Source organism: Sinohyriopsis cumingii, chromosome 6, assembly GCF_028554795.1.
Source record: "Sinohyriopsis cumingii isolate HCF-2022 chromosome 6, ASM2855479v2, whole genome shotgun sequence".
Lineage (NCBI taxonomy): Eukaryota > Metazoa > Mollusca > Bivalvia > Unionida > Unionidae > Sinohyriopsis > Sinohyriopsis cumingii.
In genome coordinates, this window is record NC_142966.1 from 146,217,215 (window position 1) to 146,238,491 (window position 21,277).

Sequence of the window (21,277 nt, forward strand, 5' to 3'; positions counted from 1 at the left end):
ATAATATGATTGCATTGACCATTTCAGAATGAGCCTAGTGTAAACTATCCTAGTAAATGATTTGGGTTTTGCAGGTTTAACACCATTTTTCAACGAATGATTAGCTAATCATGGTGACCTAGTTGACAGAGGAAAGAACAAAATGGACTCATTAAAGAGGAACTATTGTTAGACATTTACACGTAGTTTCTTTTATTGATTTTTAGATTCAGTATCGAGTACCATTCGCAATACCATTTAAAAAAAAAAAACTTTAACAAGGTAAACATACTGCGAACGGATGAAGTTGACTATGGCAGTGTTTAAGAAGACTGAGTTGCGTGTGATATGGAAAGATACGAAAAAATGCTACCATCGTATGATGGGAGTGATGGGTTTGATCTGGCAGGTAAATCTGAAATTTGCCTTCCAACAATTCTTTCGCGACCTATCTTAACTGTGGGAAAAAATGCCCTGATCCACGCAGGAAAGTTTATTAGCCACATACATTCAACATTTCATATTCAGTACACAAAATAAATCTTGTAAAAACACACAAGCGTTCGCCCCAAAAGAACAGCATTTATGGTTTGAATTCTAAGAATAGCCTACATCTTTGTTACGGAATGTTGTTGTGGGGTTTAACGCTATTTTTCAGCACACGATAGGCTATACATGGCGGCCAGTATTAATGGTGGTGTTACGGAATGCAGTTTCTAATTAACACATGACAAGTTTAAGCCAAAGATTACAAAAGCAATCACTCGTTACAAATATTATTTTATTGTGAAGTTGACGCCAGAAAGTAATACCATTCTGAAAAAAATCTAAAGTTGAAAAAGTGCCACTTTTTAGCGCGATTATTATATATGTGAGTCAATTTAAGCCATGGAGAAATGGTATAAGGATATCGTTGATCAATTGCAGCATCTTGGAACTTTTCCACAATTGGAAAAAACATCGAATGCTGTACTGTGGATAAATAATATGTTTAACTTTTGTACACTTGCCATTTACTTCAGGAACCACATGCGTAATATATCGGATATTTCCCAATAGCACCTATAAAAAGTATAGCATCGGTACACATGGAGAGGCATTTTTTAGGCTCGTGGTGTAGGCAGTTTCAATATGGCGATAAAGAAATTACATTCAAATAGTTTTCATGTTACGGAAATGGCGCGAGATGCAGCGAATACTGTGAGACTGAGACGACCATGTTTTGACACAGAAATCGGGTAAATGTGAAAACCGATCAATTCCAGTGGTATTTGTTTACTAAACTGATTTATTTAAAAAGATAACATTGAACTTTAGGTCAAATATAGCAGACACCAAAAACTATTCCGTCCTGTGCTTGGGAGCGCTTTTACTAAAAGCTCACTGTATACCTATATTCATTCGCACGTTGTAAATGATAAAAATTATTTCAGATATTTTAAGCACTGATATAAGTTAGTAATGATCCCTTTTTTCACGAACTGCTAATATCATTCCCAGTATTTCTGCCAAGTGTTTTTAGAAACCATGATGCAAGAAAGAGATACAATATATCAAAGAAGTATTTCCCGAGACGAATCCTTATTTAATTCCAGTTAATATCGAAATGTTCCAACCGTGGGTCAATGATACTCATTCTAAAAAAAGTGACAAAACTAATTCTGACACTCCTGCTCTTTTCTGGAATGCGACTATATTTACTAAGACAGTTTCTTTTCATATGAAAATATCTGGATATTAATTTCTTCAATAGTCATCTATACTGCAGATTTTGTTTACAATGAGTATCATAAAACATTTGGAGCTATGCTGTTCTCTTGGCAAGGTATAAAATGACGCTTACTGAGGGAAGTATTTTTTCCACGTACCTGCCAATCTCTGCCGTATCTGATGATATGGTATATCCAGGAAAGTGGGATCCACATGGCAGCGAAGGCCGCCATTGCCCATCCAATACCCACGGCCCATTGGGGATACTTGTAGACACCTTTAGGGCGAATGTATTCCAACTCAGAATAGTTAATGGTACTTAGAATGAAGACTGTCTGTTTGTGTAAATAAAACCAAAAGAGTGTTAATAAATACTTAGTTGTTTGTTAATGAATACTTAGTTGTTTGTTAATGAATACTTAGTTGTTCACAAACATGAAAAATCGTAGATTAAGGAGATCAATAGGAAAGACGTACATATTAAATAAACACTATCCAACTACGGCCCCCTTGTAATATATGCACGATTTTCAATAGAAATTTGTGAGAAATTGCTACTATATGATATTTGCTGAGAAAATCCATCACTGACATTCAATAATGGAAACACCTGTTTATGATAAAATGTGTGAATTGTACTCATAAGAAAACTCTGTGAACATTAATTTATCTCTCTCTCTCTCTCTCTCTCTCTCTCTCTCTCTCTCTCTATATATATATATATATATATATATATATATATATATATATATATACACGTGAAAGGATGTGATGTATCCCATCTTCAATTACAGGATTCAGTTGTAAAATAATTATTCATATATTTCTTCTATATTCAGGATACATTTTGCGTTCTACTCGATAGGCATGGAATATTAAAAACAAGAATCTGAATCTAATCATTTCTAGATAGAGAATGCAAGAATCTACCAGTGTCATAATCATTATCGAACAAAACACACCTTAAAGTGCTTTCTTCCTGTGTCAGACATTAATTCCTTATAGAGTATAGTTAATATCCTCCATTAGTTAAATCGTTCCTGCTCAAAATTCTGTTTTTTTCCTTATTTGTGCAATAAATCAAATCTTTCCTTAATTGACAAATTGTCCAGTAAACATTCCCTTAATTGTCCATTTATCTTTCTGGTCATACTGCACATTGAATTCACATCATTAAATAATACCAAATCTTTCAGGACACATTACACTATTAATTTGTATTATAAAATGATGCCATATCTTTCCGGACATATTATACTTTGAATTCACATCATAAAATAATAACCAAATCTTTCCGGACACATTATACTATAAATTTTTATTATAAAATGATGCCATATCTTTCCGGACATACTATACTTTGAATTCGTATCATAAAATGATGCCAAATATTTCCGGACATATGATACATTGAATGCATATTTCATTTTCAATTCATATGATAAAATGATGCCAAATCTTTTCTGACATATCATACTTTGAATTCATATAAAACTATGCCTAACCTTTCCGGACATATTACACGTTGAATTCTTATCATACAACATTGCCAAATATTTCATGTTTACCCTAAGATTAGCACTTGCAATGAATTTTTTCACCTTACACTGATTCAGCAGTTGCACACTAACCACTTCTGAGGAAAAGGTGCTGAACTATTTAAATGACATACCCATTAAATAAATATAATGGACCAACTTAAAACCAGTTTCAATTTTAATATTTAACAATATAAACAGACCGAATGAATTTTAAGTCAACATGCCTTTTATGTAAACAAGTTAAATTTTGAAACACTGTGTACAGTAATGTGTTATTTTTGTAAATCTCTGTTTCATGCATTATTTTAGCTTAGTGATCTGTTTTGTGTACTGTTTAAGCATAGTAATCTGTTTCTTGTACTGTCTGTGCATAGCGATCTGTTTCGTGTACTGTTTTAGCATGGTGGTCTGTTTCGTGCACCCTTTTAGCTTAGCGATCGAAATAATTATTTTACTGATCCGTCTACAAATAAAAATATGTATAGTTAATTGCTTGACATTATGCTACGCCATATGAAGTTACAATCAAATGCCATGCCATATAAAGGCATAATCGAATGTTATGCGGTATCGAATGCCATGCCATATAAAGGCTGAATCGAATGCCACGTCATATAAAGGCAGAATCGAATGAAATGCCATATAAAGACAGAATTGAATGTCATGCCATATAAAGGCTGAATCGAATGCCATGTCATATAAAGGCAGAATCGAATGAAATGCCATATAAAGACAGAATTGAATGTCATGCTATATAAGGGCAGAATCGAATGGCATTTCGTACAAAAGCAGAGTTGAATGTCATATAGAGGCAGAGTCGAATCCCATTCCAAATAATGACAGAATCGAATGCGGTGCCAAATGATGACAAAGTCGAATGCTATATAGAGGCAGAATCGACTGCCATGCCAAATGACGACAGAATCGAATGTTATGACATGTAACTAAGAATTTAATGCCATTTCATACAAAGGCATACTCGAATGCCATGTCATTTAAAAGTAGAGTCGAATGCCATATGAAGGCAGTCTCGAATATCGTATCATATAAAGACAGAATCAATATAAATTTTTCTGTTTCATTTTTTCTTTGTTTTTATTTACCATGCAAAATATTGGTGAAATAACAGTCCAACAAATCCACATGTAGGGCATTATTCTCCATCCCAGCATCATTTGAATATTGTCATAGAAACGATTGATACCTGAAACAAAAAATGGTATACCATTATTCCCTAATAAGATTATTGTACAAACACTATCGTTTTAATTTATTTAATATTACTACTCCAAAAATATGTAACAAAATTAAAATTTCAGAAAGGTACTTTTTCGGAGGGATCCAGCAAAGAAACCCCTCTCTTCAATCCAAGCAGACACTCTTTATATGGCTATAATCTAAAATCTAGATGTCATCATTTTTGGCGATCATAATCATAGTCGTCGTCTTCGTCTTCTTCTTCAGCCTGCGGTGTTATGATTATTACATGTGGATTCTTCGAGCAAAATGTCGATATGGTGGACTAGTTTTCAGTTCCAATAAACCGCAGAGTTTCTTTCTGCAGCACTAAGGTAAAACACTCGCTTTACAAACGTTCATTAAATGTTCGTTATTATTCGATATTCTACTTCAGCATCTATCCAAAATAATACGGGGAATTTCCATTTATCTGCTTTGTTGGAATGATATGTGTTCCTATTCTTCATCTGAAAGACGTAAATATTCTATAAGCAGACATTATGTTATCATACAATGTACTGGTAGCTAAAGACGTATATATTTCATAAGAAGACTACATTATACTCCAATGGAGTGGTAGCTAAATACGTACATTTTAAATAAAGTACACAACGTTACCAGGCACTACATTATACTCCAATGGAGTGGTAGCAAAATACGTACATATTCCATAAACAAACACTACATTATGCTCCAAGGGAGTGGTAGCTAAAGACGTACATGTAGAATAAAGCAGACACTACATTATACTCCAATAGAGTGGTAGCTAAAGACGTACATGTAAAATAAAGCACACACTACATTAGCAGGCACTACATTATACTCCAATGGAGTGATAGCTAAAGACGTACATGTAGAATAAAGCAGACACTACATTATACTCCAGTGGAGTGGTAGCTAAAGACGTATATGTTGAATAAAGCAGACACTACATTATACTCCAATTGAGTGGTAGTTAAAGACGTATATGTTGAATAAAGCAGACACTACATTAGCAGGCACTACATTATACTCCAATGGAGTGGTAGCTAAAGACGTACATGTAAAATAAAGCAGACACTACATTATACTCCAATGGAGTGGTAGCTAAAGACGTACATGTAAACTAAAGCAAACACTACATTAGCAGGCATTACATTATACTCCAATGGAGTGGTAGCTAAAGACGTACATGTAGAATAAAGCAGACACTACATTATACTCCAATGGAGTGGTAGCTAAAGACGTATATGTTGAATAAAGCAGACACTACATTATACTCCAATGGAGTGGTAGCTAAAGACGTATATGTTGAATAAAGCAGACACTACATTAGCAGGCACTACATTATACTCTAATGGAGTGGTAGCTAAAGACGTACATGTAAACTAAAGCAAACACTACATTAGCAGGCACTACATTATACTCCAATGGAGTGGTAGCTAAAGACGTACATGTTGAATAAAGCAGACACTACATTAGCAGGCACTACATTATACTCCAATGGAGTGGTAGCTAAAGACGTACATGTAGAATAAAGCAGACACTACATTATACTTCAATGGAGTGGTAGCTAAAGACGTACATGTAGAATAAAGCAGACACTACATTATACTCCAAAAGATTGGTAGCTAAACACGTACATGTAGAATAAAGCAGACACTACATTAGCAGGCACTACATTGTACTCCAATAGAGTGGTAGCTAAAGACGTACATGTAGAATAAAGCAGACACTACATTAGCAGGCACTACATTATACTCCAATGGAGTGGTAGCTAAAGACGTACATGTTGAATAAAGCAGACACTACATTAGCAGGCACTACATTATACTCCAATGGAGTGGTAGCTAAAGACGTACATGTAAAATAAAGCAGACACTACATTATACTCCAATGGAGTGGTAGCTAAAGACGTACATGTAGAATAAAGCAGACACTACATTAGCAGGCACTACATTATACTCCAATGGAGTGGTAGTTAAAGACGTACATGTAAACTAAAGCAAACACTACATTAGCAGGCACTACATTATACTCCAATGGAGTGGTAGTTAAAGACGTACATGTTGAATAAAGCAGACACTACATTAGCAGGCACTACATTATACTCCAATGGAGTGGTACATAAAGATGCAAGGTATAATTAGATCGACTATAAATATTTTGTATCAATCATTGTCCATGAGAAGAGACCCTTGTGAATAGTTTAGAAAAAGAAAACAAGTTGTAACCAAGCTAAATACGTAAGATATATTTATGTTGAAAAGGAGCATTTTTATCAATAACAACTCCCCTCAAAAACATAAATGACAAGGAAATAAAACAACTTTTGAAGAAAATGCATGCAAAATTTCATGTTTATTAAGAAGAGTCCTTCGTATAGTACTAGTTAGATATCATGGATGGTAATAATCAGAGTAAAGTAAATAACGCACAAAATTTTTAAATGCCCACTATTTCGAGAAAAACTAAAAATATTAAAATTTCTACCAAAGAGAAATTTTAAATAGTTCCAAGTATACCAAACAGCGTCGCTAATTTCCAAATGAAAGATAAAAATAGATCCTGTCTGATTACGATCACTGATAACAATTCTTAAATTAATCTTTAAAGGAGGTAAATGATAGTTGGTCATTTTATACAAACATCGGCAACATTTTAATAATTTTCTAGTTGCAATTGCTATACCGATTTTCTCATGTTACTGTTGACTGCTATACATTGAACCATATGTTTCGTACGCACTAATGGCAGTTCAATTCAAATCTTTACTGAATTAAACAAAACAGTATTTACAGCAAACAAAAAATATAATAAAAGTATCTGCTATGTGTAACTACATTCTCCACATCTACACACCTTTTGTTTACTTCATATAGAACGATGAAATATATGATATAATTGCCTTACACCCCACCCCTTTCGGGTCTGTAAACAATGCTGTAAATCAGTCTATAATTGTCCAATCCGACTTTGTTTATGGCTACAATACATGAAATATAAATTAATGTCTGTGTGTGAAGTGATAAGTTACACACAGACCTATAGATTTATTGGAAAACTTGTTATTTTCATATTAGGGTCGAGACAGTGACAGGTCTAGAGTGAAGTTGTTTGTTATGCACAATGGAGACAGTGTTGGCATACCTCTATCTTACTTTCATGTACTGTGGCTGACATTTCTTTGGATATTGTATTCGTGGAAAATGTCAATGATGAAAGCATACAGCTAACCAAAATGACTGCTCCCTTTTGCTAAAAATATCAGCCTGAATTAGTCTACGGAACACAATCTTTAGCAGTTATTAATAAAGAGAAAATGAATTTTGCCAGGCTAGACAATACCAGCTTCTGAAAGTGCAATGAATGAATTACTAAATATATAAAATGTAACAAAATGTATGTGTTCTTTTTTAAAATCGATTTACGTCTGATGTGCAGGAAGTGAAAATGACAAAGAGGAGCTAGCAGGATTTGTATATGTGCACTTTTGAAGTAAGGCCAAGCTGTATACTCGATAACCCAAGTTACGCCCATCAATCATACACCAAAATACAGGGAATTAAAGTTCTTTTAACAATACCTAAAATACACAAGGTCTTTTCTAAATAGCCAATATAACCAGTGACGAAAACCACCTAAACTCTTTTTCTTTAAAAACTCCAATCCTGTGGAGCACCACCTTAAACAAAATCTTCGTACGACAACGAAAACCAGGTTATGTCGCCGAAGTATGTGCGTTGACCTATACAATCAGTCCTTAAGTAATATTAGTCACTACATTTTTTACTTGCGAAGTCATCAGCTCTTAAAACTCTGTTCTATCTGAAACGTTCTATACTCGCCAAGTCAGCATTAACGGTCACCCCTAGGCTTTTTTGGGTGGGGGTGGGGGTGGGTTTGGAAATTGATAAGCGTAGCCGGTGCTACACTCATTCAGAATCAATAGTATATTAGACTCAAATACATTTTATTTCATACGGGCAAGATTCGATGATTCACAAGAAATGATTAAGAGGAACGGTCAGCACACAATTTTCACTTTTTAAAACAAGGTAACCTTTATAGTGAAATCAAATAATCTAGTCCATTTTATACAAAACGAATGACATACGAATAAGATAAATAAGCAGAATATACTCTGTGTACGTGGGAGTATCCTTCATGTCAGTTGACGAAAGACGGAACCACTTATAGAGAGACGTGCAAAGTTGGGTCCTATTTACTTTCTGCTTTTTAAAGTTGGGTTATAAAAAGAGAAGTAGTCACAACTCGAACCCACGAACGTCCAGCCTTCAATTTCAGTGACAAGCGTTTTACATCAAGACAACAACCTCTCGCATAATGTAGGGTGCAAACTGTCAATTATTCAATTACGGTCAGTAATATGACCAACTTACAAAACTGAGTGGCAAGTAACAGTCTAGGTTAGTATTGATCTACGTGGTCCTGTGTAGAAACGTCAGACAATAACTTTGAAATTCTGTTATGTTATTTCAATGTATTACCATAAATCCAGGCAACAGCCACGCACATAAAGGCAGCCACAAACAAAATGATTCTGCTGCCCGAGTAATAGTCAAACAGCTGGAAGACGTACATCCCTCCCTGTAAATATACGATAGATTGTCACGTAAACATTACATTTCTCACGTTAGTGTGTGTCATAGGGTAAAATTTTGGCTTATGGTTTCCTTATTTTCCATACGTCTTGCACACAGGGGCTCGTATTGTTGCTTACAATTGAACTGCCATACATGTACTATATAATATGTAGTTATTATATAGTACATGTATGACAGGTCAATTGTAAGCAACGATACGAGCCCCTGTGGTCATGCATAGGACTGTGACTAAAGTACCTGACGAAGGAATCCGCATGTATTAATCTTGTTGCCAAAGAGTTTTGGTTTCTGCAAACATTCGCGCGCAGCGACAATTTCTTTTAAATTGAAGTTGTTCAGTGTAAACCTAGCAATTTAGCTCTACTTTACGGTGTAGACATATTCAGCGGATACTTTGTTGTTTTAAAGTTGCCTCGGTCTTTTTCACAATACGTCATTTGAAATATTTGCGCAGTTTTTGTTTGGGAATGTAAGAACAATAATCCTTAATTGTTAATCAATGTTGACGAGTAAAATTTCACTCTCGGTATAAGAAGCCAGGCCGAATTCTGCCCCTCATGTAAAATTTTCCTATCTTATACGGATGCATATAAAATCTTTTATTAATCTTGCATGACATGACTGATATATAACATTACATACCATCAAATCTACATTACATGACTAATGTATTACATCACGTACCATCAAATCTACATTACATGACTAATGCGTTACATCACATACCATCAAATCTACATTACATGACTAATGCGTTACATCACATACCATCAAATCTACATTACATGACTAATGCATTACATCACATACCATCAAATCTACATTACATGACTAATGCGTTACATCACATACCATCAAATCTACATTACATGACTAATGCATTACATCACATACCATCAAATCTACATTACATGACTAATGCATTACATCACGTACCATCAAATCTACATTACATGACTAATGTGTTACATCACATACCATCAAATCTACATTACATGACTAATGCGTTACATCACATACCATCAAATCTACATTACATGACTAATGCGTTACATCACATACCATCAAAACTACATTACATGACTAATGCGTTACATCACATACCATCAAATCTACATTACATGACTAATGCATTACATCACATAACATACAAATCTACATTACATGACTAATGCGTTACATCACATACCATCAAATCTACATTACATGGCTAATGCATTACATCACGTACCATCAAATCTACATTACATGACTAATGCATTACATCACAACATACAAATCTACATTACATGACTAATGCATTACATCACGTACCATCAAATCTACATTACATGACTAATGCGTTACATCACGTATCATCAAATCTACATTACATGGCTAATGCATTACATCACGTATCATCAAATCTACATTACATGACTAATGCATTACATCACAACATACAAATCTACATTACATGACTAATGCATTACATCACGTACCATCAAATCTACATTACATGACTAATGCGTTACATCACGTACCATCAAATCTACATTACATGGCTAATGCATTACATCACATATCATCAAATCTACATTACATGACTAATGCATTACATCACAACATACAAATCTACATTACATGACTAATGCATTACATCACGTACCATCAAATCTACATTACATGACTAATGCATTACATCACAACATACAAATCTACATTACATGGCTAATGCATTACATCACGTATCATCAAATCTACATTACATGACTAATGCATTACATCACAACATACAAATCTACATTACATGGCTAATGCATTACATCACGTATCATCAAATCTACATTACATGACTAATGCATTACATCACAACATACAAATCTACATTACATGACTAATGTATTACATCACGTACCATCAAATCTACATTACATGACTAATGTATTACATCACGTACCATCAAATCTACATTACATGACTAATGCGTTACATCACGTACCATCAAATCTATATTACATGACTAATGCGTTACATCACATACCATCAAATCTACATTACATGACTAATGCGTTACATCACATACCATCAAATCTACATTACATGACTAATGTATTACATCACGTACCATCAAATCTACATTACATGACTAATGCGTTACATCACATACCATCAAATCTACATTACACGACTAATGCGTTACATCACATACCATCAAATCTACATTACACGACTAATGCGTTACATCACATACCATCAAATCTACATTACACGACTAATGCGTTACATTACATACCATCAAATCTACATTACATGACTAATGTGTTACATCACATACCATCAAATCTACATTACATGACTAATGCGTTACATCACATACCATCAAATCTACATTACATGACTAATGCATTACATCACATAACATACAAATCTACATTACATGACTAATGCGTTACATCACATACCATCAAATCTACATTACATGGCTAATGCATTACATCACGTATCATCAAATCTACATTACATGACTAATGCATTACATCACAACATACAAATCTACATTACATGACTAATGCATTACATCACGTACCATCAAATCTACATTACATGACTAATGCGTTACATCACATACCATCAAATCTACATTATATGACTAATGCATTACATCACATACCATCAAATCTACATTACATGACTAATGCATTACATCACATAACATCAAATCTACATTACATGACTAATGTGTTACATCACACAACATCAAATGGCGTTAAAATAGTGCATATCTACTTCGGCATGTTTGCTTGATTTCATGTGATACATGACGGTAAGAATTGTCTGCTAATATTTAAAAACTTCAAGTTCAGTAGTTATCCCATGTATGAGCTTCATAACCTCATTTCATTGTTTTCTTAGTGTAAACAAAACATCATACACTCTCACTAAATAAAGAAGCATGCGTGCGTATATGTTGTGCTCTTTTTGCTTCATTTATAAGGACTAGTCGCCATTTTTACTCTTTTGTGGCAATCAATGTGAGTAAAACAATCTTTTGTTATGCATGAGTGTTGGAAAGAAAAAATACACTCTCAGGATCAGACTTTTTGCGTCAGACACAAGGCCTTGACCCCCGGGTGGAATTGACATATCCTATGTTGATACATAAGAAGGATTCCATTAGTTTTATTCTAACAATAACGACAGGGGAACTAAATGGCTAAGGACCCAAGACATAATTGGTTTTGCTCTCGACAAAATTGTTTGAAAACAATTTTAGGATTATATTTGTTTCAACATCATAATTAAGAATGATTAATAAATTAGAAAAAGGAAGAGATGCATTTCCCAATAAATGCTTAAATTTATTACAGATATGACATGGTACTAGATACATTTTCCCAATAAATGCTTAAATTTATTACAGATATGACATGGTACTAGATACATTTTCCCAATAAATGCTTAAATTTATTACAGATATGACATGGTACTAGATACATTTTCCCAAAAAACACTTAAATTTATTACAGATATGACAAGGTACTAGCTACATTTTCCCAATAAATACTTAAATTTATTAAATATATGACATGGTACTAACTTAAAGAGAATTTAACTATTTTATTTTAGTGAATGAGAGAGAAAGAGAGAAGGGGTGGGGTAGTATTCTCACTTACCGGACAAACCATTGATAATCCGACTAAGAACTGACAAACACAAGCGATTGCTGTAAAAATTTCTTTGCGGTAACCCTTACGTAGAATATTTGGCCACTGATCAACAAAAGCGGTAGTTACGGCCTCTACACCCACGAACTATAATAATAATAATAATAATAATAATAATAATAAAATAATATCAGTACTATTAGCACATGGATAATTATTGAAATGGTGTTAATGTTAGTTGCATAATTTATTTCGATCAGGGGATAATAATTATATAATTAAGAAAAACAATTAAGAGAAATGGCAAACATATCGAACCGTTCTCACATTTGTTATTTTGAGTTTCCTTTACTAATTTTATAATTCTAATTTTTGTATTATAAATTTGGAGCAAAAACTGTAATGCAAACATATAGATACGAATATGTGATTGATAAAGATTTATTACTACTACTATCATCAACAAAAATTTAAACATCTATAATTCATTCCGATTTGTCAGTTCATACTTAAAATTAGAAAAGAAATTTATATTTGAAATACAAAACTTTCTTCCTCTAAAATCAAGTTTTATCTCCTTGACTAAGCGATCGCCCAAGATCTACAAAAATCTTTCCATCAATCTTAACATTGTCCAGGCTGCCGTTGTCTGTCCATCTACTGACCTGGTCAAGAAAACAAAATGCAGCGAGAGGGACAACACGTGTTGGACGTGTGACAAGGCTTTTACTTCATAATGAATTACGACCCTTACTTGACTGTCCAAACCCAGCAAGATAATCATCAAGAAGAAAAGAATTGACCAAAGCGGGGCCAGCGGCATCTGGGACACAGCCTTCGGGTACGCTATGAAGGCTAGGCCCGGACCTACAATAGAACGTATAAGCGTGATCACACACTATTTCTTAAAAGTCTAGATCGATGTGTAACATGTACCAAGATTCATTGCCACCCGCTTTATTTTTGTGAGATTTTCTGACATCCATTTAATTTGTTCACTTCTTGCCCTTCTGAAATTCTTCAGAACATACAGTAAAACGTATCCCAACAATAAATGGTCAAGGTTATTGATGAAAGACTTCACTTTGAACTTATTGTACTTACCGTCATTTTTAATATTTCCATCATCATAATATATCTGTGTGGCATCAGACTATTTCTTCCACTTATTCCATTCTCGATCCACAGGAACTTGTCATAATCTGTCAGCAGTTCGACTTCAACAGCAGTAATTTCAAACTTGCATCATGAGCTAAACCAGGTACACTGAAAGAGTGAGCAGGGTCAAGTTTGTAATGTTTCATACAAACATTCCTGAACTCTCCGTATATATCACACAACATTGAGTGTCCTTCATCACACAGTAGTCATAATGATCACTAAGATTTAAATCTGAATTGTTCCAAGCTATCCTGGAAATATTGATAGCTCTTCAATTGACACGTTTGTGTTGAACAGTGAGGAGTAGAACTTGTCTGCCGGTGGTATAGCTTTTTGTTAAATCTTTCGAAAGCTGTCCATCTATTCGTATGTCCTTTCTAAGAAAAAGATTGTATATTTGTAAACGGTTTTGTCGTTTCTGTTAACTTTTTTAAAACTTGTCATCACTCAAATTCTGTGTCAACTCTTCTAACGAATGTTCCATGAATGTACCGTTATCCTCAAATCTGGTCTTTCTTTTAACTACACCTGTCACGAGCTTATTGACTACAAAATCCTTGTTGAATGAAATGTAGTACTCATCGTTGTCAGGTATGATTTTTACCTCTTGAATGTGGACATGTCTCTCCGTGATTAATTAATGACTGGCATAACCGGACGTGTTATGATTTAAAAGTGGTATGAATTTTGAACGTGGACATGTCTCTCTTTGATTAATTAATGACTGTCATAACCGGACATGTTATGAATGAAACGTGGTATGAATTTTGAATGTGGACATGTCTCTCCTTGATTAATTAATGACTGTCATAACCGGACATGTTATGAATGAAAAGTGGTATGAATTTTGAATGTGGACATGTCTTTCCTTGATTAATTAATGACTGGCATAACCGGACATGTTATAAATGAAAAGTGGTATGAATTTTGAATGTGGACATGTCTCTCCTTGATTAATTAATGACTGGCATAACCGGACATGTTATGAATGAAAAGTGGTATGAATTTTGAATGTGGACATGTCTCTCCTTGATTAATTAATGACTGGCATAACCGGACATGTTATGAATGAAAAGTGGTATGAATTTTGAATGTGGACATGTCTCTCCTTGATTAATTAATGACTGGCATAACCGGACATGTTATAAATGAAAAGTGGTATGAATTATGAATATTTGACATTTAACTAATATTCATTAAGAGCAGGACATCTATATCTCTCTTTTTTTGTGATCGTGGTCACAAAGTTAAATAATTATCATTACAAGCTGGACATCTATATATCTGTTTTTTTGTGATCGTGGTCACAAAGTTAAATAATTATCCTTACAAGCTGGACATCTATATATGGGTATTTTTCAGTGACCGTGGTCACAAACTTTAGAATGTTTGTGGGGCGGGACAAGTTGCCTTAGGTATGATCTCTTTTTCACAGATATGGCACACGTTGGTTTACGAAAACTGCGTTTCATCATAGTCCGTGTATAGAATACGTTTTTCAGTCTCTACCTTCAATTCAAGATGCAGCTGCTGTGCGAGTTTGCATACAGCATCACAAAACATACGAAAGCAATAAGTATCTCTGTAAAAAAATGGCGTAAACCTTCTGTGTACAGCGTGATATGTTTCGATTATTCTTCAGCATTGTTAGTAGCATCCTCTGTTTGTTTTTTCAACATTGTTCGAAGTTGCTATAAATAAGGAATGGGGTCTTTGCTTGATGCTGACTAAGGACAGAACACTTTTCTGGCATGGTGTATATAGTGTTACGCACATTCTAATGTAATATTTGTGTTCTAGTAATTATGCTGATGTATTAAGATAAAGATCAAGCACTTTCACACACACACACACACACAAGTTTGTTTTTATGATCGATACCAGTCCAGAATGATCTTTGGATCGATCGTAATGAGGCATCCCTCCTCTTTTTTCTCACTCCTGAGCACGTAAACAGGCCTAGTGTGTTTCTAATGTCTCGTATTCTGTCTCGGACATATCAAATTTATTTTCAAATTGGTTATATATACTCAATTCAATTTTAACAGGAAAACTGTCGGGCCAGATCAATCCTGTATCGATGCTTATATATTGTAGTTTTATGAAGCTTGAGGATTTCTTTCGAACTTATTTACAATCGACTAGGAGGTATTAAAGAACCACTGGCTAACATGAATTTGTATATTGACAACCGATTTCTTTTTTATTTCTTCGTACAGGAATGAATATATGTATTAAATAACACTGAGCTGCCAAGATATGCAAAGTATCCATTTTTGTATTATCAACGATATTTTGGTCACATTTTGTTAATTTTTGCCTGTAGAATGTCGAAGATAAATTCATCATATGTTTAGGGACGATGGTATCAGATGAATAGGGTTAAGAAATGTTTTTGTTTCTTTTCGTTGAACTCCATAACCCCGTCGAGGCCATCGTTTTAGTCTAATCGTCAGTTCCAGCTGAAAGAGTACAGAACCAAGTATACTTACCTTCCTGCTAATAAATGTTTTCAAGAGTGGTTATACCTGGCCAAAATAAGCATAAATCTTGGTCATTCTCACCAGACATTAAATGGTTCTGTTACCAAATTAACCTTTCCCCTTTCAGACTCTGTCCTAAATTTTGTTGTAAACATCATATCTTACTTAGATTTCTGTACTTTACCCAGTCTTTGCGGCTTTAGTTTTCGATGGTGGCATTTTCTTGGGTTCGTATTGTTCACTTCCTCAAATGCTGTAGGTGCACAAAACACATCCAGTGGCACTTTAAACCAGCTATATACTCATAACATATCTATATCCTTTTATTGCCAAGTGAAATTAACAGCTAGATGTTGTTTTCTGTGCAGGTTTAACACTGTTTTTTGCACATGATAGGTTGTACATGGCGCCTGTATTTCTGGTCGAGGAAGAGCCTGGGAAAGATCCGGGAAAAACCATCCATCGACGGAAAGCTATTGGCAAGTTCTCGCACATACTCGCAGTCCTGAGACTCGAACTCACGCTGACAGAGATGAGATGCCAGTGATAGGTAAAGACGAGTGCTTTAGACCACTCCGCCATCCGGGGCCCAGACAGCAAATTATAAGAAACAATATCATCAAGATAATTTACACAGCAACTGGTTTAATTGTTTGCAATAGTTATGTACTTGTAGAACTATTCATTGACAAGAGAGGTCCACCGTCTACACTGTCTGTTGATCCGATTCTGAAATGGCTTCTTCCTGTAATTCTTTTGGATCTAATCGTACACATATATTGTTGGATGCCTTGTAAAACCTCCATGATTCTCTGCGTGTCATTTATCAATGTTTCCATAAAATAATATCACTTTCTCGTAGATTGTGTAGTGTATGAGAAAACTAACTATAACGACACCCGAAACAAGTGCAATTATATTCAAATTTCATTTTCATTATATTTTTTATGTTTAGATAAATCTAGACGACAAACTATTCAACCATTCGACAATAATATTGATGAAACGGCAAATGAACAATCTGACACAAGTGCAAAGCAAAACAGTAAATTAATTACAATATAAAAAAATGAATATACAGGAGATAACCTGCGGACAAAATAACCTATCCATCTTAAAAACGATAGAAAAATTATGTCCTTCTCTCAACACACATTTTGACGACCTCGTATTTTGCAGTCACCTCATTTCGGAGTTCTCGTCTTTTGTATAGTTATAGAGCTGATAATATCTGGCACGCTAGAAGTTGACTTTGAATATCAATTTTAAAAGCAGTAGCAATTCTTAGAAGAAGAAGATTTAAATAAAAGGTTTAGTGATATTTGTTATTTTTTAAATTTCGAAAAAGAAAAAATCTGTGCCAGAACTCTTACCCTCGTATTCAACTGCAGATCTACACATGAGTTGGTCGCAGTTAGATACGTGTAATGCAGGAACAATGATGGAATGTAATTTTCAAAAGATCTATTAAAAAAAGACATACCAGACTCCGCAACTTCTGAGATATCTTTATTTTGGATGTGTGCCATGTGACCAAGAATGGAGAAGATGATAAAGCCTGCGAAGATGCTGGTACCGCTGTTTGTTAGGGAGAAGAGGATGGAGTCCCTGAAATAAGACAGTTTGCCACGAATGTGTTGTAGATATAGCGACAGCGGATTTTTTTTTTTATTTGAACTACTTGATCTCATTATTAGGAATAAATAATTTAGATTTTAACTTTTCGATTCCGTTATAATGTATACATAATATACAGGTATATTTTCAGTATAATCTCAACAGGCTCGTTAAATTATAGAAACATATTTACAATAGGGTCTTCTGTTTTTAGACCTTGCTAATGGTCAGCGTGATCATAGTAAGAGGCTAATTATAACTATTCAGCATCTAACAGAAAGATAAAAATTAATGATGTCACGTAACACAAGCCAATCTTCAAAATCTTGCGCAGAGAATTTTGTATGATATACAAATCGTCAAGAAGCACTGAGTCCGATGAGATAATAACTCTTCACTTTAGCTGCTACAGAAGCAAAATGAAGTTCTTGCCTACACATGTCACATGTACCATATTTAAGTATTCAAGGTTGAGTGAGGTCATTTAACATCAAAACAGTTATTCAAATGACTTAACTGCTGTAACAGTTGGAATCTTTGTAACTGTAATATATATATATATATATATATATATATATATATATATATATATATATATATATATATATATATATAGAGAGAGAGAGAGAGAGAGAGAGAGAGAGTTTACAATATGCAAACATAATGTAAACGAGATACAATATCAACGATGAAAAATCCCTAATTTGTAGGAGTTAGTTCCCTTTGCTTTTCGTGATAAAGAGGCGCATATAGTTTACTATTGACAACCTGATCATATACCACAAATAACTATTTTGGAGTAAATACTTGGCATAATGGCTATGAAAATAATTCAAACCGTTTTTTTATATGCTTGGTTTTCTCGAGTCGTAAAAAGACACCAATAATGAACGTTCTGGGATTATTACCTGTAGGAATTATGGTTAAATTTGTTGTAACTCCCAAGGGCTGTGAGTGCTCCCAATGAGATGGAATAAGAGAAGAAAATCTGTGTCCCAGCATCAACCCACACCTGTAAGGTACACCAAATTGTTTACGTGACATGTATTGATAATTACACAGCAAATATCTACTTATAAAAAAAAATTTTCCGTACATCTGGGTTTGCATAATTCAGCCTTGATGTGATTTTTTAAAAAGAAGTCTGGATTGAGTAATTAGCTGGAATACTCGGCAGTAAAGCGAGTTAGATAAACGAAATATTCAGCCAAATCAATAGGGGTTTAAAACGTAACTGGGGGCCTATACCGGGAGGTTCTATTGCAATTAGAACACACAAAACAATGTTACTGGCAAGTAATTTAAACTGATAACCAATCAAAAGCGTGCAAAGGTAAAAATCGATGTAATAATGTACATATGCTAATATACCAGGGTTATCATTGAATGGCAAAATATAAAGTTATTATTGTTTATAATAAACATCAGATAAATAAAGTAATGAGTAAGAAGTCTATATAGTATTATCTTCAGACTTTCCGAGATACCAGAATCCCATAAATTATATAAGTGAACAAGATGCTCCTGGTTTTAGATCGCAGAGAAAACGTGCAAACTAACTGCCAACAATTTTGATTTGCAACTTTATTATTGTATCTCATTTTCATAATAGTGACAACACGGCCGTGTCAGTCATCTGTCCCATAAAAGAAATTCTACAGACCCGCCGATCAGACTAATCATTCAGCTAGATGGAACATTTAGTTAAGTGCATATTGACTTTGGGTTTGAGGGTGTGAGGGTTGGACAAAAACTATCGAAAAGGAGCCCAGTCAGTCAATTATGTACTTTCCATTTTGTGTAACATTTGCCAATAACAAATCAATAACTTTAAACATATCTTGTCTGATTTTGATTACATTTTTCCACGTACTTAAAAGTCTTCTGCCAATTACAATAATTCAAACTTTAAAGTTGTGCCTGTGTTAATAAGTGGGCGGAGATTAGCTGTTTTGTGTAGGCCAAACAGGTCAATTTTGCATCAGAAATTGAAATTTGTATCCGGTAAATTTTACCCCTCAAGGTATTTCCATACGATATTTAAGAACTCGTGAGCGTGGCAAACATGTAAAATACACGACAAGTCAAAAAGAGGAGATCAAAAAGGAGATAAATATAACAAAAAGTCAACAATAATGTAGATAATTATTGTCGTTCATAATAATCATATAGCTGGACGACAAAAAAAAGATAATTAAGAAAATGGAATTGAAAGACTCGTGTACCTGAAGGCTACAACTATATAAATAATTTACCTGAATGTCTCCCAGTTTTTCTAGATCAGGTTTAAGGTAGTAGATAATTCCCTCTTTGGCGCCTTCAAGTAAGCAGTTACGAATCAGAAGACACAACATAAAAATATATGGAGCTGTTGCTGTGACGTACATGACCTGCAAGTATTTCAGTCAAGGTTAACGTTCTGTCAAATGGATGCCTTCGTTCTCCTAAAACTTTCAAGTCTGATTACAACGTGCCTAAGACTAAGCTTAAAAATGACGCATATTTGCACTGGGATCGCTGAACAAATTAACACTACTTAAAGTATAAATTTAACAAATATATTTTATTGGAAAAACAGAATAATTGTGAGAAAAAGTGTGAAATTTAGGCTTGGCAATAACTGTATTCACCATGTAAACACACCGATCGAAATATCGCTGTACCCTTTCCGTAACTAGAAGCAGACTCGGATAGCGTTCATAACATCTAATCGAGATTTTCCCGAAGGGTGCCTTCCATTGAAAGAGTTGACACTATTTGTTACCTTAGCAGCTAGTAGAACAGCGCTCACGCTCCTCACAGCTCTTACTCTCTCAGAACATACCGCTGCCATAACGATCATAACAGGTCATCTAAGCCTTAATTTATTTTCTGCATCGATTACCACGCACTTACTAGCGTTTTATGACACCTTAGCAACTTAATGGCTATATGGTGTTAGATGTCCGTAAATTTTAGTAATGAATTCCACAAACTCTTTTTATAGAAAACGCCTTACCCAAAAAGTGTAAGCATGAAATACAAGATAAACAACCCAAAAACTTGTTGAATGCTGTACAATTTATATAATGTAAACGATGACAGTAAAATTTTTAAACAAATCCTAAACGTATCGTCAATCAATATATATATATATATATATATATATATATATATATATATATATATATATATATATATATATATATATATATATATATATATATCCCATAAAAACGAGTGTAGAGGATTTAGACTATGGCGGTTCAGATGTGTTGCGTTGTGACGTTGTTAATTCAGTAAGACGTCTGCTC

At 34.2% G+C, this 21,277-nt stretch overlaps 1 protein-coding gene across 1 annotated transcript in view; it reads right to left on the minus strand.

The window, feature by feature from the left end:
- Positions 1 to 21,277, minus strand: part of LOC149798215 (sodium- and chloride-dependent taurine transporter-like) — a 99,909-nt gene that overhangs the window by 13,120 nt on the left and 65,512 nt on the right. Inside the window, exons 5-12 of the mRNA XM_089960853.1 lie at positions 20,240 to 20,374; positions 18,893 to 18,996; positions 17,851 to 17,975; positions 13,478 to 13,590; positions 12,733 to 12,870; positions 8,960 to 9,059; positions 4,334 to 4,434; positions 1,848 to 2,024 (exon numbers count right to left, since the gene is read on the minus strand). Coding sequence (XP_089816979.1) covers positions 1,848 to 2,024; positions 4,334 to 4,434; positions 8,960 to 9,059; positions 12,733 to 12,870; positions 13,478 to 13,590; positions 17,851 to 17,975; positions 18,893 to 18,996; positions 20,240 to 20,374 — 993 coding nt within the window. The remainder of the gene's footprint in view (positions 1 to 1,847; positions 2,025 to 4,333; positions 4,435 to 8,959; positions 9,060 to 12,732; positions 12,871 to 13,477; positions 13,591 to 17,850; positions 17,976 to 18,892; positions 18,997 to 20,239; positions 20,375 to 21,277) is intronic.